Raw genomic sequence first — 26,703 nt, 5'->3', positions numbered from 1 at the left:
GAAAGAACGGGGAATGACAAATAAGTCCCAGCTGTTCACAGATGCTTCTGAAGACCAAGGAATTCCTGGTATGTAAGTTAAAATCTGTGTTCAGGAAAACTGTGTCACCACAAATAGTAAAAGATGATAAATCTTGTACATGAACATCATTGGAAAATATGATACAATTCAATTTAAGGACTGCACATCATCCACATACAGTTCTATATATCCTATCATAGACTTTATGAGATTTAAATTTAAGATGAAAAAGTGAAACTACAGTATCAAGATAATGATGAGACCAGAGCAAGATGATGAAGAGAAAAAGATGCCTAATCAGATAGTAGATTAGTTTCTAAATTTATTTCATTAGTATTCAATCACAGTTTACCATATGTTCAGCAAATAGTATTATTTTATTGTTAAATAAATAATTGATGGACACTTAATACATTTTTAAAGAAGAAAAGAAGAATGAAGTTGTGGGTTTGAAAAGATTATCTTACCCAAGGTCTTTCTTGATCCGGCTGAACCAAGGGTTTCAAAGGCTTTAACGGCTTAAAATGTTTAATAAACTTGCGGTAATAACAAATGTTGTAAAGCTTTAAGGGATGATGGTCTTACCCAGTCCTGAATAGCCTGTACCTTGCTTGGATCCATTTTAAACAAGTGTGGAGTGAGGATATAACATAGATGAAAAATGTCTTGTACTCCAAAAATAAATTACTCTAACTTAGCAGACAATTGTTTTTTCCTTAGAATCTCAAGTACCAGTCTGATGTGTGACACGTGAGACTCCCAATTCGGAGAAAAAATCGAAATATCATCCGGTTTAAATAATAACAAATTTACCAATAAATTCTCTAAAGATATCATTTATGAAATTCTGAAAAACTGCAGGAGCATTACTCGGTCCAAAAGGCATAACTAAATATTCAAAATGTCCCTCAGGGGTGTTGAAAGCAGTTTTCCATTCACCCCCTTCTTTAATCCAAATTAAATTATATGCTCCCCTCAGATTGAATTTGGAAAACCAGGATTCCCCCAGAACCTGATTAAAAAGATCGGGGAACAATGGAAGGGAACATTGATTCTTAATAGAGTTGAGCGAACACCTGGATGTTCGGGTTCGAGAAGTTCGGCCGAACTTCCCGGAAATGTTCAGGTTCGGGATCCGAACCCGATCCGAACTTCGTCCCGAACCCGAACCCCATTGAAGTCAATGGGGACCCGAACTTTTGGGCACTAAAAAGGCTGTAAAACAGCCCAGGAAAGAGCTAGAGGGCTGCAAAAGGCAGCAACATGTAGGTAAATCCCCTGCAAACAAATGTGGATAGGGAAATGAATTAAAATAAAAATTAAAAAAATAAAAATGAACCAATATCAATTGGACAGAGGTCCCATAGCAGAGAATCTGGCTTCACGTCAGCAGAGAATCAGTCTCTTCATGCCATAGCAAAGAATCTGGCTTCATGTCAGCAGAGAATCAGTCTCTTCATGCCATAGCAGAGAATCTGGCTTCATGTCAGCGCAGAATCAGTCTTCATGTCATAGCAGAGAATCAGGCTTCACGTCACCCACCACTGGAACAAGCCACTGTCACACATTTAGGCCCCGGCACCCAGGCAGAGGAGAGAGGTCCCGTAACAGAGAATCTGGCCTGATGTCAGCACAGAATCTGTCTTCATGTCATAGCAGAGAATCAGGCTTCACGTCACCCACCACTGGAACAGGCCACTGTCACACATTTAGGCCCCGGCACCCAGACAGAGGAGAGCGGTCCCGTAACAGAGAATCTGGCCTTATGTCAGCACAGAATCTGTCTTCATGTCATAGCAGAGAATCAGGCTTCACGTCACCCACCACTGGAACAGGCCACTGTCAAACATTTAGGCCCAGGCACCCAGGCAGAGGAAAGAGGTCCGGTAACAGAGAATCTGGCCTGATGTCAGCACAGAATCTGTCTTCATGTCATAGCAGAGAATCAGGCTTCACGTCACCCACCACTGGAAAAGGCCACTGTCAAACATTTAGGCCCAGGCACCCAGACAGAGGAGAGCAGTCCCGTAACAGAGAATCTGGCCTTATGTCAGAGCAGAATCTGTATTCATGTCATAGCAGAGAATCAGGCTTCACGTCACCCACCACTGGAACAGGCCACTGTCACACATTTAGGCCCAGGCACCCAGGCAGAGGAGAGAGGTCCCGTAACAGAGAATCTGGCCTTATGTCAGCGCAGAATCTGTATTCATGTCATAGCAGAGAATCAGGCTTCACGTCACCCACCACTGGAACAGGCCACTGTCACACATTTAGGCCCAGGCACCCAGGCAGAGGAGAGATGTCCCGTAACAGAGAATCTGGCCTGATGTCAGCGCAGAATCTGTATTCATGTCATAGCAGAGAATCAGGCTTCACATCACCCACCACTGGAACAGGCCACTGTCACACATTTAGGCCCAGGCACCCAGGCAGAGGAGAGAAGTCCCGTAACAGAGAATCTGGTCTTATGTCAGCACAGAATCTGTCTTCATGTCATAGCAGAGAATCAGGCTTCACGTCACCCACCACTGGAACAGGCCACTGTCACACATTTAGGCCCCGGCACCCAGACAGAGGAGAGGTTCATTCAACTTTGGGTTGCCCCGCAATATAATGGTAAAATGAAATTAAAAATAGTATTGAATGAGGAAGTGCCCTGGAGTGGAATAATATATTGTTAAGGGGAGGTAGTTAATATCTAATCTGCACAAGGGATGGACAGGTCCTGTGGGATCCATTTTTATGAACGTCAGCTTGTCCACATTGGCTGTAGACAGGCGGCTGCGTTTGTCTGTAATGACGCCCCCTGCCGTGCTGAATACACGTTCAGACAAAACGCTGGCCGCCGGGCAGGCCAGCACCTCCAAGGCATAAAAGGCTAGCTCTGGCCACGTGGACAATTTGGAGACCCAGAAGTTGAATGGGGCCGAACCATCAGTCAGTACGTGGAGGGGTGTGCACAGGTTCTGTTCCACCATGTTAGTGAAATGTTGCCTCCTGCTAACACGTTCCGTATCAGGTGGTGGTGCACTTAGCTGTGGCGTGTTGACAAAACTTTTCCACATCTCTGCCATGCTAACCCTGCCCTCAGAGGAGCTGGGCGTGACACAGCTGCTTTGGCGACCTCTTGCTCCTCCTCTGCCTTCGCCCTGGGCTTCCACTTGTTCCCCTGTGACATTTGGGAATGCTCTCAGTAGCGCGTCTACCAACGTGCGTTTGTACTCGCGCATCTTCCTATCACGCTCCAGTGTAGGAAGTAAGGTGGGCACAATGTCTTTGTACCGGGGATCCAGCAAGGTGGCAACCCAGTAGTCCGCACACGTTAAAATGTGGGCAACTCTGCTGTCGTTGCGCAGGCACTGCAGCATGTAGTCGCTCATGTGTGCCAGGCTGCCCAGAGGTAAGGACAAGCTGTCCTCTGTGGGAGGCGTATCGTCATCGTCCTGTGTTTCCCCCCAGCCACGCACCAGTGATGGGCCCGAGCTGCTTTGGGTGCCACCCCGCTGTGAACATGCTTCATCCTCATCCTCCTCCACCTCCTCCTCATCCTCGTCCTCCTCGTCCTCCAGTAGTGGGCCCTGTCTGGCCACATTTGTACCTGGCCTCTGGTGTTGCAAAAAACCTCCCTCTGAGTCACTTCGAAGAGACTGGCCTGAAAGTGCTAAAAATGACCCCTCTTCCTCCTCTTCCTCCTGGGCCACCTCCTCTTCCATCATCGCCCTAAGTGTTTTCTCAAGAAGACATAGAAGTGGTATTGTAACGCTGATAACGGCGTCATCGCCACTGGCCATGTTGGTGGAGTACTCGAAACAGCGCAACAGGGCACACAGGTCTCGCATGGAGGCCCAGTCATTGGTGGTGAAGTGTGTCTGATCCGCAGTGCGACTGACCCGTGCGTGCTGCAGCTGAAACTCCACTATGGCCTGCTGCTGCTCGCACAGTCTGTCCAGCATATGCAAGGTGGAGTTCCACCTGGTGGGTACGTCGCATATGAGGCGGTGAGCGGGAAGGCCGAAGTTACGCTGTAGCGCAGACAGGCGAGCAGCGGCAGGGTGTGAACGCCGGAAGCGCGAACAGACGGCCCGCACTTTATGCAGCAGCTCTGACATGTCGGGGTAGTTGCGAATGAACTTCTGCACCACCAAATTCAGCACATGCGCCAGGCAAGGGATGTGCGTCAAACCGGCTAGTCCCAGAGCTGCAACGAGATTTCGCCCATTATCGCACACCACCAGGCTCACCGGCAGCAACCACTCGTCGGTCTGTTGTTCTATACCCCGCCACAACTCCTGTGCGGTGTGGGGCCTGTCCCCCAAACATATGAGTTTCAGAATGGCCTGCTGACGTTTACCCCGGGCTGTGCTGAAGTTGGTGGTGAAGGTGTGTGGCTGACTGGATGAGCAGGTGGAAGAAGAGGAGGAGGAAGCTGAGTAGGAGGAGGAGGAGACAGGAGGCAAAGAATGTTGCCCTGCGATCCTTGGCGGCGGAAGGACGTGCGTCAAACAGCTCTCCGCCTGGGGCCCAGCCGCCACTACATTTACCCAGTGTGCAGTTAGGGAGATATAGCGTCCCTGGCCGTGCTTACTGGTCCACGTATCTGTGGTTAGGTGGACCTTGCCACAGAAGGCGTTGCGTAGTGCACACTTGATTTTATCGGACACTTGGTTGTGCAGGGAAGGCACGGCTCTCTTGGAGAAGTAGTGGCGGCTGGGAACAACAAACTGTGGGACAGCAAGTGACATGAGCTGTTTGAAGCTGTGTGTGTCCACCAGCCTAAATGACAGCATTTCATAGGCCAGTAGTTTAGAAATGCTGGCATTCAGGGCCAGGGATCGAGGGTGGCTAGGTGGGAATTTACGCTTTCTCTCAAATGTTTGTGAGATGGAGAGCTGAACGCTGCCGTGTGACATGGTTGAGATGCTTGGTGACGCAGGTGGTGGTGTTGGTGGTACATCCCATGTTTGCTGGGCGGCAGGTGCCAACGTTCCTCCAGAGGCGGAGGAAGAGGCCGAGGCGGCGGCAGCAGCAGCAGAAGAGGCCGAGGCAGCAGCAGAAGAGGCAGAGGCGGCAGCAGCAGAAGAGGCAGCAGGGGGAGCCTGAGTGACTTCCTTGTTTTTAAGGTGTTTACTCCACTGCAGTTCATGCTTTGCATGCAGGTGCCTGGTCATGCAGGTTGTGCTAAGGTTCAGAACGTTAATGCCTCGCTTCAGGCTCTGATGGCACAGCGTGCAAACCACTCGGGTCTTGTCGTCAGCACATTGTTTGAAGAAGTGCCATGCCAGGGAACTCCTTGAAGCTGCCTTTGGGGTGCTCGGTCCCAGATGGCGGCGGTCAGTAGCAGGCGAAGTCTCTTGGCGGCGGGTGTTCTGATTTTGCCCACTGCTCCCTCTTTTGCTACGCTGTTGGCTCGGTCTCACCACTGCCTCTTCCTCCGAACTGTAAAAGTCAGTGGCACGACCTTTATTCCATGTGGGGTCTAGGACCTCATCGTCCCCTGCATCGTCTTCCACCCAGTCTTGACCCCTGACCTCCTGTTCAGTCTGCACACTGCGGAAAGACGCAGCAGTTGGCACCTGTGTTTCGTCATCATCAGAGACGTGCTGAGGTGGTATTCCCATGTCCTCATCATCAGGAAAAATAAGTGGTTGTGCGTTAGTGCATTCTATCTCTTCCACCCCTGGGGAAGGGCTAGGTGGATGCCCTTGGGAAACCCTGGCAGCAGAGTCTTCAAACAGCATAAGAGACTGCTGCATAACTTGAGGCTCAGACAGTTTCCCTGATATGCATGGGGGTGATGTGACAGACCGATGGGCTTGGTTTTCATGCGCCATCTGTGCGCTTTCTGCAGAAGACTGGGTGGGAGATAATGTGAATGTGCTGGATCCACTGTCGGCCACCCAATTGACTAATGCCTGCACCTGCTCAGGCCTTACCATCCTTAGAACGGCATTGGGCCCCACCAAATATCGCTGTAAATTCTGCTGGCTACTGGGACCTGAGGTAGTTGGTTCACTAGGACGTGTGGCTGTGGCAGAACGGCCACGTCCTCTCCCAGCACCAGAGGGTCCACTAACACCACCACGACCATGTCCACGTCCGCGTCCCTTATTAGATGTTTTCCTCATTGTTCCCGTTCACAACAATTTTGAGAATGGCAAATTTGGGAATGCTTTTTCATCCCAGAACAAAAAGTCTGCTTTTACGGTCACTACAAATAACTTGACCAGCTAAAACTGTGCAGATTTGGTTGAATATAGATGTGAGACCTGTTTTTTTTGCGCTGTGTGACAGTTATAGGTTTAATCACAGAATGACACTTCTATCAGCACGCTAGCGTGTGTCTTAGGTTTTTCTGAATCACACTATCAATACCTTCAATGTAAGATTTTCTTTTTGGGATAGATTTCAAGTAGGCCTCAAATACCACAAACTAGTAATTTTCAGAATGGCAAATTTGGGAATGCTTTTTCAACCCAGAACAAAAAGTCTGCTTTTACGGTCACTACAAATAACTTGACCAGCTAAAACTGTGCAGATTTGGTTGAATAGAGATGTGAGACCTGTTTTTTTTTTGTGCTGTGTGACAGTTATAAGTTTAATCACAGAATGACACTTCTATCAGCACGCTAGCGTGTGTCTTAGGTTTTTCTGAATCACACTATCAATACCTTCAATGTAAGATTTTCTTTTTGGGATAGATTTCAAGTAGGCCTCAAATACCACAAACTAGTTATTTTCTGAATGGCAAATTTGGGAATGCTTTTTCAACCCAGAACAAAAAGTCTGCTTTTACGGTCACTATAAATAACTTGACCAGCTAAAACTGTGCAGATTTGGTTGAATAGAGATGTGAGACCTGTTTTTTTTTGCGCTGTGTGACAGTTATAGGTTTAATCACAGAATGACACTTCTATCAGCACGCTAGCGTGTGTCTTAGGTTTTTCTGAATCACACTATCAATACCTTCAATGTAAGATTTTCTTTTTGGGATAGATTTCAAGTAGGCCTCAAATACCACAAACTAGTTATTTTCTGAATGGCAAATTTGGGAATGCTTTTTCAACCCAGAACAAAAAGTCTGCTTTTACGGTCACTACAAATAACTTGACCAGCTAAAACTGTGCAGATTTGGTTGAATAGAGATGTGAGACCTGTTTTTTTTTTGCACTGTGTGACAGTTATAGGTTTAATCACAGAATGACACTTCTATCAGCACACTAGCGTGTGTCTTAGGTTTTTCTGAATCACACTATCAATACCTTCAATGTAAGATTTTCTTTTTGGGATAGATTTCAAGTAGGCCTCAAATACCACAAACTAGTTATTTTCTGAATGGCAAATTTGGGAATGCTTTTTCAACCCAGAACAAAAAGTCTGCTTTTACGGTCACTATAAATAACTTGACCAGCTAAAACTGTGCAGATTTGGTTGAATAGAGATGTGAGACCTGTTTTTTTTTGCGCTGTGTGACAGTTATAGGTTTAATCACAGAATGACACTTCTATCAGCACGCTAGCGTGTGTCTTAGGTTTTTCTGAATCACACTATCAATACCTTCATGTAAGATTTTCTTTTTGGGATAGATTTCAAGTAGGCCTCAAATACCACAAACTAGTTATTTTCTGAATGGCAAATTTGGGAATGCTTTTTCAACCCAGAACAAAAAGTGTGCTTTTACGGTCACTACAAATAACTTGACCAGCTAAAACTGTGCAGATTTGGTTGAATAGAAATGTCAGGTCTATTTTTTAGGCGCTGGGTGACAGGCTCAACTTGCCCCTGATGTAATATATGGCCAAAAAAATAACCACACTGTTGATGGTTAAATGCACTTGGGTGACACAGGCTCAGCCTGCACCAGATGTAGTATATGGCCAAAAAATAATCAGACTGTTGATGGTTAAATGCACTTGGGTGACACAGGCTCAGCCTGCACCAGATGTAGTATATGGCCAAAAAATAATCAGACTGTTGATGGTTAAATGCACTTGGGTGACACAGGCTCAGCCTGCAGCTGATGTAGTATATAGCACAAAATAACCACACTATCGATGGTTAAATACACTTGGGTGACACAGGCTCAGCCTGCAGCTGATGTAGTATATGGCCAAAAAATAATCAGACTGTTGATGGTTAAATGCACTTGGGTGACACAGGCTCAGCCTGCAGCTGATGTAGGATATAGCACAAAATAACCACACTATCGATGGTTAAATACACTTGGTGATAGCTCGTGCTGGCGCACCACAAGTCACAAAATGGCCGCCGATCACCCCAGAAAAAAAGTGATATAAAAACGCTCTGGGCAGCCTCAAAAAAGTGAGCAAGTCAATAATAGCACTTCAATGATCCACAGCTGCAGATCGATCACAGAATCAAGTCTTTTGGAGGAGTTAATCTGCCTAATCTCGCCCTAACGTCGCAGCTGCAACCTCTCCCTATACTGATCATAGCAGAGTGACGTGCGGCGCTACGTGACTCCAGCTTAAATAGAGGCTGGGTCACATGCTGCACTGGCCAATCACAGCCATGCCAATAGTAGGCATGGCTGTGATGGCCTCTTGGGGCAAGTAGTATGACGCTTGTTGATTGGCTGCTTTGCAGCCTTTCAAAAAGCGCCAAGAAAGCGCCGAACACCGAACCCGAACCCGGACTTTTACGAAAATGTTCGGGTTCGGGTCCGTGTCACGGACACCCCAAAATTCGGTACAAACCCGAACTATACAGTTCGGGTTCGCTCATCCCTAATTCTTAATGGTAATTTCATTTAATTTTCTATAATCAATACAGAGCTACTAATGAAGGCGCGCTGCATGTGTGCCCATTTCCGCAAGTCGTTTACAGCTTCAGCCGGTCTGTCAACGCTGCAGCAGCGCTTGCGGCTTCCAGCTCACCGACTGTCACTCTACTTTCCACTTGTTGGCCAGGCTTTGTGAGCAGCAGAGGGCAGTTGTGGAATACCATCTACAACATGGTCGTCACCTTTCGAGTCAACTGCCACTATTCACAAGCGAGGAGTGGGCATTGATGTCAGACCTCTGTGAGGTTTTAAAAAACTTTGATGAATCCACACAGATGGTTAGTGGCGATAACGCTATTATCAGCGTAACCACTGCTTTGTCTACTCAAATGATCGCTGCTCATAATTAAGGAGGACTCTCTGAATGTGGCAGATGAGGAAATGGGGGAGGACATTACACAGGGTGACAGCCAGCCCGCCCTCAGTTCGTTTTCTCAGCGTGAATTGGACCATGAAGAAGAGGAAGAGGAGGAGCTGGAGACAGTTGCCTCTGCTACAGAGGGTAGTACCCATGGAACTTTAATTCCATCTGTTCAGCATGGATGGGCAGAAGAGGAGGAGGAGTAGGATGAGGAGATGGAGAGTCATCCTGATGACGACATCAACATCTTGCCTGTTGGTACTGTGGCACACATGGCTGACTTTATGTTAGGCTGCCTTTCCCACGACCCTCGTGTTTTATGCATTTTAGATAACGGATTACTGGGTGTTCACCCTTCTCGACCCCCGCTACAAAGAGAACTTCTCATTTCGCATTCCTGTGGTTGAGAGGACGAGTAAAACTGTGCAATACCAGAAGGTACTTGAAAGATTGCTCCAAGATTCTCCATCTGACAACGCTAGTGGCAGAGTCCATACTTCTTTAGGCAACCCAGGAAGTGAGACAAGGGGAACACACAGCAGTTCCTACAAAGGCAGGGCAACACTCTCCAAGGCATGGGACACTTTCATGACACCCCGCCAGCAACCGCACCCTGAAGCGCGGCCTAGTGGTGCAAGGAGGGAAAAGTTTTGGAAAATGGTGAAGGAATACATAGCAGACCGTGTCAGCGTCCTAAATGATTCCTCAGTGCCTTACAACTACTGGGTAAAAGAATAAAGAAATTCTGCTTTTGGCGCTTCAAACCCGATCAAGGCAACTTGAGTTTCAAAACTTCTTTTTATTCAATAAGATAGGTTTTCAATAAAAACAACATGTTTCAGGGAATTAAGAACTCCTTCCTCTGGTTAACATCTATTTGTTTAACCTGAGGAAGGGAACTTAATTCCCCGAAACGCGTTGTTTTTATTGAAAACCTATCCTATTGAATAAAAAGAAGTTTTGAAACTCAAGTTGCCTTGATCGGGGTTTGGAGCGCCAAAAGCAGAATTTCTTCATTCTTTTATGCAACGGCCAGTGAAGAGGGACTGGACAACCTTCTAAATTGGATCCTCATTAGGCGGCTGCACACCCGAAGGCACCTGTTTTCTTCATTTGATATGACTACAGTAGAGTCGTGACCCTTGACGCATTGGTGCAGCTTTATACCTTTTCAATTTTTATACAGTAGAGTTGTATCCTACCACAGCACAACTCTAAAAGGTGAGCCTCTAATCACTAAGCACTTTTTTTTCCTATTGAAGAGTTAGGACGTACTACCCCATTGTGCGCTATTTTCTTGAGCCTTAGGCACGTCCACTCCGCATTGTTACAACTACTGGGTGTCCAAGCTGGACACTTGGCACAAACTGGCACTCTACACCTTGGAGGTGTTGGCCTGCCCTGCCACCAGCGTTTTGTCTGAGCGGGTATTTAGTGCTGCTGGTGGCATTATAACAGATAAGCGCATCCGCTTGTCCACTAGCAATCCTGACAGGTTGACTCAGATAAAAATGAACAAGGCCTGGATTGCCCCTGACTTCTCAACTCCACCAGAGGAGAGCTGAGCTGAGGATGAACATAAAGGCAATTTCAATCTATCATTTATAATGAACTCAATCTACTGTAGTGTATTCCCATGCACCTTTTCCACCACAAAAAAAAGAGTTGAAAATATGGTTGAATCTTGTTTTCTCCTCCTCATCATCCAGATTGTATATATTCCCTCAACTCTAATTTTTTTTTAATAGGGTCTGCTCAACTGCAGGCCCTCAACTCTAATTTTTTTATAGGGTCAGCTGAACAGCATGCACTCACATATAATGTTTTAGAGCGTCAGCTCAACTGCAGGCACTCACATATAATGTTTTGCAGCGTCTGCTTTCCTACAGGCACTAGCATATAATATTTTAGAGTGTCAGCTCACCAGCAGTCCCTCGCATATAATGGTTTAGAGCATCAGCTCACCAGCAGGCACTCGCATATAATGTTTTAGACCGTCAGCTCACCAGCAGGCACTCGCATATAAATTTTAGAGCGTCAGCTCACCAGCAGGCACTCGCATATAATGTTTTAGAGTGTCAGCTCACCAGCAGGCACTCGCATATAATGTTTTAGAGCATCAGATCACCAGCAGGCACTCTCATATAATGTTTTAGAGCGTCAGCTCACCAGCAGTCCCTCGCATATAATGTTTTAGAGCGTCAGCTCACCAGCAGGCACTCGCATATAATGTTTTAGAGGGTCAGCTCAGCAGCAGGCCCTCGCATATAATGTTTTTGAGCGTCAGCTCACCTGCAGGCCCTCGCATATAATGTTTTAGAGCATCAGATCACCAGCAGGCACTCGCATATAATGTTTTAGAGCGTCAGCTCACCAGCAGTCCCTTGCATATAATGTTTTAGAGCGTCAGCTCACCAGCAGGCACTCGCATATAATGTTTTAGAGGGTCAGCTCAGCAGCAGGCCCTCGCATATAATGTTTTTGAGCGTCAGCTCAGCAGCAGGCCCTCGCATATAATGTTTTTGAGCATCAGCTCACCTGCAGGCACTCGCATATAATGTTTTATGGCGTCTGCTCGCCTGCAGGCACTAGCATATAATGTTTTAGAGTGTCAGCTCACCAGTAGGCACTTGCATATAATGTTTTAGAGCGTCAGCTCACCAGAAGGTACTCGCATATAATGTTTTAGAGGGTCAGCTCAGCAGCAGGCCCTCGCATATAATGTTTTTTAGTGTCAGCTCACCTGCAGGCCCGCAACTGATTCTGCCTTGTTTTTGATATAGTAGCCGTAGACGTTTATCAGGCTCCCTCCCGTTACCGGTGGTCACCATGTTAGGCGTATAAAATAACATCGAAAGTTGATAGGGAAGATATCAAAATGGATCGTGGACGTCACTGAGATGTGCGATGAGGCAGAAGTTATCTAGAGTCAACAAAGCGGCAGCAGGGCCTCTTCTGTACAACGTTTCCTCATCCAAAATACTGCAGTGACATTCCCTGTAATTTTTTATTACTCATTCCAATAACAGAGCATCTTAGGTGTCCTGTATTGTTATATATCGTCACTACCTCCACGAGTCGGGAGTGTGTGATTTGAGCGACACCCGCTTGCCTTCCTTGGATGTGTTAGCCATTTCTCAGGCTCCCCATCGAACCCTGATTCCCCGTTACCCATGATCACTATCGAAAATTGATAGGGCAGACATACAAATGGATCGTCGCCGTCACGGGGACAGTCTATCGCCCAGAGGTTATCTAGAGTTACCAATGTGGCAGCAGACCCTCGTCCCTAAGGTTTTAGATGGTCAGATCAGCAGGCCCTTGCTCCAAATGCTTTTGAGGTCACCAGCAGGATATCAATCATAATTTTTCAAGGGTGTGTATGATGCCCTCCTTTATGTGTAATAAAGGGTGTTTTGGAGTGCCGGTTCCTTGTAATTTTTGGCAGCCCTTTCACTTATTGCATAGGCTTTATGAGTGTAGGAGTCCCACTACCTGAACAATTGTACCACAATGTGAATGAGGCCCTCCTTTATGTGATATACAGGTGGTATCGGAGTGCCTCTTGCTTGTAATTTTTTGCAGCACTTGCACTTTATATACAATTGAATATACAGGAAAGAATGTTTCCTAACAATTTTTCTGTAAAATTTATTTTTTGCGGGGTTTTGTGCATATTTTTGTCAGTCTGTAAAAGTGGCGTACAACTCGGACAACATGGTTCTTAGCAGCGACCTGGGAGTCAAAGATGCATCCAGACATCGTCCCCATGCTGTTCCAGATCCATTTCGATGGTGTTTCTGTCACTTTCTGACTTTTTCCAATGGACCAGGCATCCTCCCCTCTTCAGAGCAGGGGCTGCCTGGTTGTCTCCCATTGAATTCCATTATACTCGGGTGCTCAGCCGAACACACGAATATAGCAATGTGTTCGGGCTGAACACCCGAACACCCAAATACTTTGGTGCTCGATCCTCACTAAAAATCACCCCACTTTCCCCAAAATAAAAATGAACAAAAAAAGAATAACATTTTGGGCATCGTCGCATGCGAAAACACCCATACTATTAAAATATTTTTAAAAAGTTAGCCCATATGGTGAAGGATATGACAGAAAAAAATAAAAAAGGCAGATTTGACATTTTTGCATTACTTTATCTCCCAAGAAAATTGAATAAAAAATGATCAAGTCAAACACACCCCAAAATAGTATTGTCAAAAAAGACTATTTTATACTTCTGCTGTATAGGGATACCTAATACATGATAAACTACTATGAGGTTTTTCTAGCACAGTTTATCATTGAGCTCGATTGCTCAGTGGTTAAGGTTTTCGCCTCTAATGTAGAAGGTTGTAAGTTCAAATCCCGGCAGAAACATTTCAGAAATAGAGACTAAATTAGATTTAAATGCACTAAGTGTGCCCAAGCATACTGACAATGCTTGGGGATACCTCCTTCATGTTCATAGCACTGACTCCATATATGGACATAGCCATATATGGATTCAGAGCAGGGAATCCTAAGCCGATAACTAGAGTCCTGACTGTTCAGTAACACTCTGGGACTCTCCATAAAGTGATTTTCAGTAGCACTGGGGGATTCCCCATACAGCGATCTTTTGCATAGACCTGAGTAGACTCCCTAGGAGCAGTGGGCCCAGGCATTTGCCCGGGTTTGCCGGGTGCTGACGCCGGCCCTACTGGGTACCGACACTACCATCTACAAAGGGGACTCCATGTCCTAGTTGCTTAACTGCAACTGGCCTCACGTTTACTTGCTCTATAATAGGGTCATATTTCGTGGACACCTCCTAATGGGCAAGGGATCCCACAGACACTGAACCCGGCCATTGCATCATTTGGCATCACGAACAGGATTCTGATAACGCAAAACTGTGTGCCACCCCATTGTAAAGCCTACCTAATAAACAGAAAACCCTTGAGAAGTGACTTTATTGAATTTATCGCGGAGCGGCAGGCGCAAATCTGTGCACACCAGCACCCGAAGGGTTAATCAGTCATCTTAATGTTGATGACACCGCTTCTTGTCCAGTCCAGAAGATGGAAAGACAAGAAACGCCCTGTCTGCAGCTGGAAAATCCAGCCCTGCCTGCAGGGAGCGACTTCACAGTATAGAGAAGGGAAGTGCCAACTCCACCCCCAAAGCTCCTCCTTAGTCTTCAGATCACGCCCGCACCAGGGAAGACAAAGGAAATGGATGGTGCTCTTACAGGAAGTACTGGCGGCCATCTTGGAAAAGGGCAAAGGCAGTTCTCTCTTCACCGGATCCCGAGAAACTCCGTCCAAAGTCTGAGGGAATACTACTGGGGAAAGTAACATTATTAAAGTTTGGGACTGTTATCTGCCTACCAGAGTATTATACTTGCAGATGGCCTTGCGGTTCGCCCGGCGGTCGTTTCGCAGCGATCTTTGTGTGTTTGCGATTCGCCGAACATGCGAACATATGGAGAAATTCGCTCCCACCATATTCTTTTACATTGTGAAGAACTTTGACCCATGACACATCCATCAGGTGGTACAGGACAGCCAATTGAGACATTTCAGCACATGGACATACCCCCTACCTTATAAATAAACCCGATCTGGCCGCCATTTTACATTCAGTGTTTTGCCAGTGTAGGGAGAGGTTGCTGTGTGGAGCAGGGACAGGCTGTTAGGGACACCAAACACTAGCTAATAGGGCCACAAAAGTCATTTTAAAGAATGGTATAGGTGTGCTATCGATATGTGTGATATACAGAGGGGTGCGATATACTTATTATATACTTTTATAATGAGTAAAAAACACATAGATCTATATAGTGTTCACCTGGAAGTCAGGGGCCTATGGGCTAGGGGATTACTAGGGCCATTTTTATATAGGGTAAGGTTCCGGACGGGGTCGCTCTTATGAGGGCAGGTGGCCTGTGGTTAGGCTATCAGGGCCAGTATAGCACCCCCCTGTAGGCAATATCAGGGACAGTTCTTTGCCCACCCTGTCCTTCAATACGACATCATCATCTAGCCCAGGGATGGATGGTTTTTTGCTTTCCCTCCTGGATTCATCGATGTGCACTGGAACCCCCATATGGTTTCTGATTTGGTGCCACCGAGCACTTGTTATTGCCGACCACATATATGCTTTTTGGTTAACTTTAATAATTTCATTTATTTTCATTTTGAGGGATATCTTTTCCATTCACACGTCCGCAAAATGGGTCTGCATCTGTTCCGCAATTTTTCGGAACGGGTGCAGACCCATTCATTTTCAATGGGGCCGGAATGTGCTGTCCGCATCCGCGGATCCGCACTTCCGTATCTGTGCTTCCGTTTCTGCAAAAAAATAGAGCATGTCCTATTCTTGTCCGCAATTGCAGACAAGATTAGGCATTTTCTATTATAGTGCCGGCGATGTGCGGTCCACAAATTGCGGAATGCACATTGCCGGTGTCCGTGTTTTGCGGATCCGCAAAACACTCCATGGAGGTGTGAATGGACCCTCATAGTAAAATTATTAAAGGTTACGTTTAGAGTTGAGCGGACACCTGGATGTTCGGGTTCGACGAGTTCGGCAGAACTTAAAAAAAAGTTCGGATTCAGGACCCGAACCTAACCCGAACTTGACCCCCAACCCGAACCCCATTGAAGTCAATGGGGACCCGAACTTTTGGGCACTAAAATGGCTCTAAAATAGTCCTGGAAAGGGCTAGAGGGCTGCAAAAGGCATCAAAATGTGCTTAAGAGCATGACAACTGTTCTGCAAACAAATGTGGATAGGGAAATGACTTAAAATAACATAAAATACAGAAAAATTAAAAATAACAATCTGGATGTAGGAGTGGGAGGTTGAGGAGGCGGTGGATGGGTGGATGTGGGGGTATAGGTTGACGTGGCGGTGTAGGTGGAAGCAGCGGTGAAGGAGGAATAGGTAGCCAACACTGATTTGTGTTATTTAAATTTTTTTAATTTTCCCCCAAAATATTGGGACATATAACAAAATAAAACTAAGAATAAGTGCACTTGAGTACAAGAATGGATGGTTGAGGCTGGTATAAATGTCTATTCTGCACAAGGTACGGACAAGTCCTGTGGGATCCATGCCTGGTTCATTTTAATAAACGTAAGCTTGTCCACATTGGCTGCGGCCTGTGATAATGCTCTCTGCCGTGCTAAACACACGTTCACACTATACACTGGCTGCAGGGCAGGTCAGCACCTCCAAGGCTGACAAAGCTTTTCCACATTTGGGCCATGCTAACCCTGCCTTCTCAGGTGCTGGCGGTGCCCCAGCTGCGTTGGCGACCTCTTCCTCCTCCTCTGCCTTCGCCTTGTGCCTCCACTGTGCCCCCGCTGTCAGGTGGGAATGCTATCATCAGCGTGCGCTTGTAGTCGCGCATCTTCCGATCAGTAACAGATGTTTTCACAAAATTTTGTTCCCTGTCAGCAATGCAGAGCAGGGGTTCATTCACGGCAAAAAGGGGTTCATGTCACTCTGCAATACAACAGAGGATTTTGAGAGATTTAGGCCCCTGTCACCCAGGCACAGCAGGATTTCATTCACGGCAAAAGGGGGTTCATGTCATCCAGCAATAGAACAGACGATTTTGAGAGATTTAGGCCCCTGTCACCCAAGCTCAGCAGGGGTTCATTCACGGCAAAAGGGGGTTCATGTCACCCAGCAATACAACAGAGGATTTTGAGAGATTTAGGCCCCTGTCACCCAGGCACAGAAGGGGTTCATTCACTGCAAAAGGGGGTTCATGTGACCCAGCAATAGAACAGAGGATTTTGAGAGATTTAGGCCCCTGTCACCCAGGCACAGCAGGGGTTCATTCACGGCAAAAGGGGGTTCATGTCACCCAGCAATACAACAAAAGGATTTTGAGAGATTAAGGCCCCTGTCAGCAATGCAGAGCAGGGGTTCATTCTTGGCAAAAGGGGGTTCATGTCACCTAGCAATAGAACAGAGGATTTTGAGAGATTTAGGCCCCTGTCACCCAGGCACAGCAGGGGTTTGTATACGCCAAACAAGTACAAGAATGTATGTTTGATGGTGGTATAAATGTCTATTGTGCACAAGGTACAGACAAGTCTTATGGGATCCAAGCCTGGTTCATTTTAATGAACGTTAGATTGTCCACGTTGGCTGTGGACAGGCGGCTGCGTCTGTCTGTAATGACGTCTCCTGCCGTGCTAAATACACTTTCAGAGAGTACACTGGCTGCAGGGCAGGCCAGCACCTCCAAGGCATACAGGGCAAGCTCTGGCCATGTGGAAAATTTGGAGACACAGAAGTTGAATGGGGCAGAACCATCAGTCAGTACATGTAGGCGTGTGCACAGGTACTGTTCCACCATGTTGTTCAAAAGCTGCCTCCTGCTAACACGCTCCATATCAGCAGTTGGGGCCGGTTGTTGCGGCGAGGTGACAAAGCTTTTCCACATGTCGGCCATGCTAACCCTGCCTTCTGAGGTGCTGGCGCTGACACAGCTGCGTTGGCGACCTCTTCCTCCTCCCCTGCCTTCGCCATGTGCTTCCACTTGTCCCCCGGCGTCAGTCGGGAATGCTCTCAGGAGAGCATCTACCAGCGTGCACCTGTAGTCGCGCATCTTCCCATCACGCTCCAGTGAGGGAATTAAGGACGGCACATTGTCTTTGTAACGGGGATCCAGCAGAGTGGCTACCCAGTAGTAAGCACACGTTAAAATGCAGCATGTAGTCGCTCATGTGTGCCAGGCTGCCCAGAGGTAAGGACAAGCTGTCCTCTGTGGGAGGCGTATCGTCTGCGTCCTCCATATCCCCCCAGCCATGCACCAGTGATGGGCCCGAACTGCGTTGGATGCCACCCCGCTGTGAATATGCTTTATCCCCATCCTCATCCCCATCCTCCTCCTCCTCATCCTCCAGTAGTGGGCCCTGGCTGGCCAAATTTGTACCTGGCCTCTGCTGTTGCAAAAATCCTCTTTCTGAGCCACTTCTAAAAGACTGGCCTGAAAGTGTTAGAGATTACCCCTCTTCCTCCTCCTCGTTCTGGACCACATCCTCTTCCATCATCGCCCTAAGTGTTTTGTCATGGAGACATAGAAGTGGTATTGTAACGCTGATAACGGCGTCATCGCCACTGGCCATGTTGGTGGAGTACTCGAAACAGCGCAACAGGGCATACAGGTCTCGCATGGAGGCCCAGTCATTGGTGGTGAAGTGGTGCTGTTCTGCAGTGCGACTCACCCGTGCGTGCTGCAGCTGAAACTCCACTATTGCCTGCTGCTGCTCGCATAGTCTCTCCAGCATGTGCAAGGTGGAGTTCCACCTGGTGGGCACGTCGCATATGAGGCGGTGAGCGGGAAGGCCGAAGTTACGCTGTAGAGCAGACAGCCGAGCGGCAGCAGGATGAGAACGCCGGAAGCACGCACAGACGGCCCGCACTTTATGCAGCAGCTCTGACATGTCGGGGTAGTTGTGAATGAATTTCTGCACCACCAAATTCAGCACATGCGCCAGGCAAGGGATGTGCGTCAAATCGGCTAGACCCAGAGCTGCAACGAGATTTTGCATATTATCGCACACCACCAGGCCGGGCTTGAGTCTCACTGGCAGCAACCACTCGTCGGTCTGTTATTCTATACCCCGCCACAACTCCTGCGCGGTGTGGGGCCTGTCCCCCAAACACATCAGTTTCAGAACGGCCTGCTGACGTTTACCCCTGGCTGTGCTGAAGTTGATGGTGAAGGTCTGACCGGATGAGGAGGTGGTAGAAGAGGAGGAGGAAGCCGAGTAGGAAGAGGAGGCAACAGGAGGCAAAGAATGATGCCAAACAGCTCTCCGCCTGGGGCTCAGCCGCCACTACATTTACCCAGTGTGCAGTTAGGGAGATATAGCGTCCTTGGCCGTGCTTACTGGTCCACGTATATATGGGGTTAGGTGGACCTTGCCACAGATGGCGTTGCGCGTGCACACTTGATTTTATCCGATACTTGGTTGTGCAGGGAAGGCACGGCTCTCCTGGAGAAGTAGTGGCGGCTGGGAACAACGTACTGTGGGACAGCAAGCGACATGAGCTGTTTGAAGCTGTCTGTCTCCACTAGCCTGAATGACAGCATTTCAAAGGCCAGTAGTTTAGAAATGCTGGCATTCAGGGCCAGGGATCGAGGGTGGCTAGGTGGGAATTTACGCTTTCTCTCAAAGGTTTGTGAGATGGAGAGCTGAACGCTTCTGTGTGACATGGTGGAGATGCTTGGTGACGGAGGTGGTGGTGTTGTTGGTGGCACATCCTCTGTTTGCTGGGCGGCAGGTGCCAACATTCCTCCAGAGGCGAAGGAAGAGGCCGAGGCAGCAGCAAAAGAGGGAGCAGGAGGGGCCTGAGCCCTTTCTTGGTTTTGAAGGTGCTTACTCCACTGCAGCCCGTGTCTCACATGTAGATGCCTGGTCATGCAGGTTGTGCTAAGGTTCAGAACGTTAATGCCTCGCTTCAGGCTCTGATGGCACAGCATGCAAACCACTCGGGTCTTGTCGTCAGCACATTGTGTGAAGAAGTGCCATGCCAGGGAACTCCTTGAAGCTGCCTTTGGTGTGCTCGGTCCCTGGTGACAGTGGCCAGTAGCAGGCGAACTGTTTTGGCGACTACTGCTCTGCTTTTGCACCCTGCTCCCGCTTTTGCTACGCTGTTGGCTCGGTCTCACCACTGCCTCTTCCTCTGAACTCTGAAAGTCAGTGGCATGACCTTCATTCCACGTGGGGTCTAGGACCTCATCGTCCCCTGCATCGTCTTCCACCCAGTCTTCCTCCCTGACCTCCTTTTCGGTTTGCACACTGCAGAAAGACACCAGTTGGCACCTGTGTTTCGTCATCATCAGAGACTTGCTGAGGTGGTATTCCCATGTCCTCATCAGGAAACATAAGTGGTTGTGCGTCAGTGCATTCTATGTCTTACACTTCTGGGGAAGGGCTAGGTGGATGCTCTTGGGAAACCCTGCCAGCAGAGTCTTCAAACAGCATAAGTGACTGCTGCATGACTTGAGGCTCAGACAGGTTCCCCGATATGCACGGGGGTGATGTGACAGACTGATGGGCATGGGTTTCAGGCGCCACCTGGGCGCTTTCTGCAGAAGACTGGGTGGGAGATAATGTGAACGTGCTGGATCCACTGTCGGCCACCCAATTGACTAGCGCCTGTACTTGTTTAGGCCTTACCATCGTTAGAACGGCATTAGGCCCGACCAAATATCGCTGTAGATTCTCGCGGCTTCTGGGATCTAAGGTAGTAGGTTCAGTAGGACGTGTATCTGTGGCAGAACGGCCACGTCCTCTCCCTGCACTAGAGGCTCCACCAACACCACCACCACCACGACCATGACCGCGTCCCTTATTAGATGTTTGCCTCATAGTTAGCATTCACAAAGCAAAGTAAAAAGTGGTTAAGTATGTTAAAAATAATTAACCGCCAATATAAACCCTGATGTAGGGTATTGCACTCAATTTTTTTTTTTTTACTCTATATGCCAGCCGTATTTGTGGCCTAAATGTGACACTCACTTATGCACGTCTTATCCCAGATGTGCAGTATATCAGAGTTTTTTTCACCCCAGTAACCAAAAAGCCGTATTTCTGGCCTAAATGTGACAGTCACTGATGCTTGGCTAATACCAGATGTGCAGTATATTAGAGGGTTTTTTCACCCTAACAAAAAAGCTGTATTTCTGACCTAAATGTGACAGTGACTTATGCACGTGTAATCACAGATGTGCAGTATATTAGAGGGTTTTTTCACCCCAGTATGGCAAAGCCATACTTATGGCCTAAATGTGACAGTGACTTATGCACGTGTAATCCCAGATGTGCAGTATATTAGAGGTTCTTTTCACCCTAACCAAAAAGATGTATTTCTGTCCTAAATGTGACAGTGACTTAATCATGTGTAATCCCAGATGTGCAGCATATGAGAGGCATTTTTCACCCCAGTATGCTAAAGCCGTATTTATGACCTAAATGTGACAGTGACTTATGCACGTGTAATCACAGATGTGCAGTATATTAGAGGGTTTTTTCACTCTAACCAAAAAGCTGTATTTCTGACCTAAATGTGACAGTGACTTATGCACGTGTAATCCCAGATATGCAGTATATTAGAGTTTTTTTTCACCCTAACCAAAAAGCTGTATTTCTGTCTTAAATGTGACAGTGACTTATGCACGTGTAATCCCAGATGTGCAGTATATTAGAGGGTTTTTTCACCCTAACCAAAAAGATGTATTTCTGTCCTAAATGTGACAGTCACTTATGCTTGTCTAATCCCAGATGTGCAGTATATTTGAGGGTTTTTTCACCCAAGTATGCCAAAGCTGTATTTCTGAACTTGCAGATAGCCTATGCTGGTGCACTATCGTTGCATAAAATGGCTGCCGATCATGTATTGATATTGACTAACTGAAGAAAAAAAAGTTTGTTTTCAGCAGTAGTTGGCTCAGGGCAGGCTTAAAAAAAATTATGCACTGCACCCACAAAACACTTTTTCTGTAGATCGCTGAGTACATAAACCAGTTCTTGATAAGATTTCTCCCTGATCTCTCCCTCACAGCAGCTGCAACCTCTCCCTACACTAATCCGAGCAGAGTGACGGTCACATGCTGCAGTTGGCCAATCACAGCCATGCCAATAGTAGGCATGGCTGTGATGGCCTTTTGGGGCAAGTAGTATGTAGTAGTAGTAATCGCCGAACACCGAACACAAATTTTTACGTAAATGTTCGGGTTCGGGTCCGGGTGCCGAAAACCCTAAAGTTCGGTATGAACCCGAACTTTACAGTTCGGGTTCGCTCAACTCTAATTGAGAGCAAAATACCAAAAAATAAAAGGTTGAATAAAGAAAAAAGAAAAAACACATTTTTTAAAAACCTCAAATAACAAGTGGCTTTTAAAAGGGTTGTCCGATTTCAGGGCTGAACCTGGATATATGCCCTCCTTTTCTCCTTTAGCATGTACGAGTGGAGCGTTTCCTTGCTTTGATGCTCCTCTTGCTTTGCGTCGCATTGCGCAGGGCAAGGTCTGTTTGTTGTGAGCTGGTGATGTACCAGACTTCATATCCAGGTCCGGACTGGGGATAAAAACCAGCCCTGGAAAAAGTTGCATACCAGCCCCACAGCATTGCGTCATTATTTACTTGTTTATAAAAGGGGAAAGCATTCATTTTAAAACACGTGTGAAACACGAATATGAACTTTGCCCCACAATAGCTCTTTTGTAGAACTCTGTTTGTTCATATTATCACAGTAGACCAGCTTTTCCCAACCAGAATGCCTCCAGCTGTTGCAAAACTACAACTCTCAGCATGGCCAGACAGCGTTTGGCAGAGAACCAGTCAGTGTCTGGTGCCTGGGCTGGTGCACAACATGACTCGGCATTTCCCCGACCTGGCTTACACCTCGGCTCTGCCCCTCTCCAATATCAACAACACGTGAGCGGAACCTATAGGAGAACTCAATACAGCAGTCCAGTACAACGACCACAGCATTGGGCGTGAACAAACTACTTAAGTCCCAGGAGGAACCTGAGGCCTAGTGACAATTCGCGCTCACATACACACCACGGTGACAGTAGGCTGGTTGAAATGCTGAGGTAATATGGCTTCAACCACCCTTTTACCTGTCAATAAACTTTTCGGTAGAAGAACGAAGACTTTTCAGCGTTTTCTCACTCCAGCAGCAGCAGTGAATCAGCCAGATTTCATTCAAAGCAATGCACACAGAGCATTTCCGGGTGTAAGGCTACGTCACGTCCGGTCTCTTGCAGGCAACCAATCAAGGGGGAGCATAAGGCTACTTTCACACTAGCGGTAGGGACCTCTGGCAGACTGTTCCGTCGGGTGAACAGCCTGTCGGATCCGTCCTGCCGCTAGTAACCATGTGCCCCAGGACTGCCGCTCCGTCCCTATTGACTATAATGGGGGCGGGGGCGGAGTTCCGGCGAGGCACGGCAGCGCACGGTGAGAGGCTGCCAAAATAAATGTCGGACATGTCGTAGTTTTATTACGGCAGCCTCTTGCCTCTCGCCATGCCTCGCCGAAACTCCACACCCGCAATAGTCAAAGGGGACGGAGCGGCAGTCCGGGGCACACGGTCACTAGCGGCAGGACGGATCCGACAGTCTGTTCACCCAACGGAACAGCCTGCCGGAGGTCCGTGCCGCTTGTGTGAAAGTAGCCTTAGTGTCACGAAGGAAAGGACTTATCTTGAGCAGAGCTGAAGCGGACGATCCACCACAAATCAAGAGCTCCCAGAAAAGAACTATAACCCGCACAGGCCACTGGGAGAAGGAGGGATAAATAGCCTCACTAACAATTAAACCCAGTGCACCTGAGGGGAGGTGGATTCTGCTCAAACCCAAATCAAAACAAACAGAGAAGTCAGACATGTGCCGCTAATCTGACAGACCTCAGCACATTCACAGGGCAAGGTGCGACACTTAGATACACAACTGTGTTATGCTGCCGACAACATAAGTGCTCTATCGAATGCTAGAGTGAAATCTGCTATCATAACATATGTCTGTAGTACAGGAGCCATGTTTGGTGCGCCTTTTTGCATTTATGTACTGAGTAAATGGCAAGCTACAAGTAACTGGTGACTGCTTATCACGTTAGTGGTGTATATGTTGCTGTGTAACTTCCGTCAGTCAGCTACACACCTACACCTTCCAAAAGGGCCTCTATGATAGCAGTACACCCCACCAGGAAATATAGATATAAGTAAAGTGAAGCCACCAGTCCCCTCGCTGCTATACTGGACCTTTCTGAGTCTGGGGCACGCTTTGAGTAGGCACTCACCAGAACCAGCCAACACCAGCAGGCTGACATGGCCTTTCTTGCCGGGTTTGTGGTCTCCCGACCCCCGCATCAGCGCTATCCTCAGCACCAGCACTAGGACAGTGAGCAGAAAGCCGACTCCATCAAGCCCAGTATGCTGTGACATTGTCACTGGGCACTCACCAGAACCGGTTACACCAGCAGACTAACATGGTCTCCCAACCCCCGCAGCACCAGCGCTATCCTCAGCACCAGGCCAGTACTAGGACAGTGATCAGAAAGCCGATCCCCGCCAGCAGCAGCCACTCCATCAGCCCGCTGTGACATCCAGGCCGCCCTGGAACGCACAGCCATTCTGCATTGGTGACGTCAGGAGATTAGTGTCCTGCCATGAAGGAGCCTACTTGCTGTCATCTGCGGCCGACCGTGCGGCAGTCAGGGCTACCAGCTTAACAGGAAATTTCCAGGTATCCCGGTAGGCCAGTCTGGCCCTGTTCATATCAGTATGCTAGACGGTATTACCAGTACTCGCCTCTACAACTTGCCAGAACAGTGCTATATACTGCCCATTTGTACATTACCGGGCTCCCTGCTAGGCAGAAGTCTCCACCTAGCATACTGATGTGAAACTCGGTATGTCACCAGCTCACAACAAAAAGACGTTGCCCTGCGCAATGTAACACAAGGCAAGGGGAGCATCGAAGAAAAGAAATGGTCCACTCGTACATGCTAAAGAAGTGAAAGGAAGCTTAAATCTGGGTTCAGTCCTGAACCTGGACACCACTTCCCTAACCAATGCTACAAGTTACAAGACAAGTTATGTGTTCAAAATTTTTAACAATTGCATCACATTCCCTCATTGAACAAACTTTTAATTCTCATTTAATATTTATAGTCTTGCTGACTTAACAAACCGGACTCATGAGACAAGGAGAAAAAAATTCTCCCAAGACTTGTTTATCTGTCCCCTTGCCTCCGATTCAGTATAAAAATCTGAACGGATTTCCATTATAGCTCGTACTCACATGTCTGAGACCCACATAACATGACCGTGCTGCTGTCTATTGCCTCTGGGAAGTGATTTTCATAGAAGAATTAGGATTCATAAGAAATACGTCTGGAAATGAATATCAAGATGAAAGAAATATCTGATGTAGGTGTTGTTAATGTAATAATTCACAATGAATTCTGCTTAAGATTCCTTTCAGATTGTCTGAAATGTATCAATTAGGAAAAACAGGCAAATGTGTCCTCATTATTGTCTAACTAAAATATGACTTTAGAGGGGAGAGTTTGACCATTGACGTTAAACAATAATCTGATTTTGTCTATTTTAGGCTACTATTTAATTTTTCTTGTTCATAAAAAAATGTGTCAAAAATATCTGATTTCTTAATATTACTAAATGACTCCATACAGTGGTTTTATTAATTTTAAAGACATAAAGAACTAGATATTACAGTGTATATTATTTATGCCATGAACATGAATTAATAACCATCTAGTTATTATATGTTGTTGCTTTTGGTTTGTTGCAGCATAACTACTGTATGTTCTATGTGTAGGAGAACAATCTGACTGTGGTCACTGAGTTTTACCTGTTAGGATTTCAAGTCAACCAAGATTTAAGAATTTTCTTATTTTGTCTTCTTCTGGTGGTTTACTGTGTAACAATATGTGGTAACTTCCTGATCATCACCCTGGTGTCCATCAGCAAGAACCTCCACACTCCAATGTACTTCTTCATCTCACAACTGTCCATCAGTGACATCTTATTGATCTCAGATATTGTCCCCAACCTGCTCTATATCCTACTGAATAATGGAAGGACCATTACTATTTTTTATTGCATCACTCAGTTGTATTTCTTCTGTGGCTCTGAAGCATTTGAGTGTTTACTTCTCGCTGTGATGTCTTATGACAGATATGTGGCCATCTGTAATCCACTTCGCTACTCCACCATCATGACAGAAGGATGTTGCATAATTTTGTCTATAACCAGTTGGTTGCTTGGATTTTCTATCATTTTGATTTACATCATAAAAACTACAAAACTAAATTTTTGTGGGACAAATATCATTGACCATTTATTCTGTGATATTATTCCCTTACTAGAACTTGCCTGTTCTGACACCTCTGTTGTCCACTTAGTGGTTTATATTATAGGTATACCAACTGTAATAATGTCAACCACAATCATTGTAGTGTCTTATACATATATTATTTTAGCAGTCTTAAGGATCCCATCCAATACTGGTAGACAGAAAGCCTTCTCCACCTGTAGCTCCCACCTCAGTGTGGTTTCCACATTCTACTGGACTATGTTCAGTATTTATATTGTCCCATCGAAAGGCCTGACAAACTCCATAAGTAAAATTCTCTCCCTGCTCTACACTGTCTTTACTCCTTTGATTAACCCCATTATATACAGTCTGAGAAATAAAGACATTAGAGAAGCCGTACAAAGAACATTTCAAAAGCATGAGATCTGGTAAATGAACAAAACGAGGTGTTGTATGCTGAATTTTTCATATTGATTGGTTAAGCAAAAAATATATAAAATAAAATAATCATTAACGTAATATTTACAATTGCAATAAAAAGTAAATAACCCCTTTAGAATAATATGGATTTCTCCATTGGTTAGGGTACTTTCTTAGGGTACATTTTTCTTTTCCGGTGTTGAGTTCCATCACAGGAGCTCAATACCGGAAAAAAACTGA

General features: G+C 46.7%; 1 protein-coding gene across 1 annotated transcript; it reads left to right on the top strand.

Moving 5' to 3' along the window:
* The first annotated feature begins 13 nt into the window (after positions 1 to 13).
* LOC120989459 (olfactory receptor 1009-like) lies at positions 14 to 26,475 on the top strand. The gene is made up of 3 exons (XM_040417574.1): positions 14 to 68; positions 22,155 to 22,222; positions 25,546 to 26,475. The coding sequence occupies exons 1-3, from the start codon at positions 14 to 16 to the stop codon at positions 26,473 to 26,475; spliced, it is 1,053 nt and encodes a 350-aa protein (XP_040273508.1).
* The last annotated feature ends 228 nt before the right edge of the window (positions 26,476 to 26,703 follow it).

This window comes from Bufo bufo, chromosome 1 (genome assembly GCF_905171765.1).
Source record: "Bufo bufo chromosome 1, aBufBuf1.1, whole genome shotgun sequence".
Classification (NCBI taxonomy): Eukaryota; Metazoa; Chordata; class Amphibia; order Anura; family Bufonidae; genus Bufo; species Bufo bufo.
The sequence above is the reverse complement of the archived record's forward strand: the minus strand, read 5'-3'. Positions and strand labels throughout refer to the sequence as shown.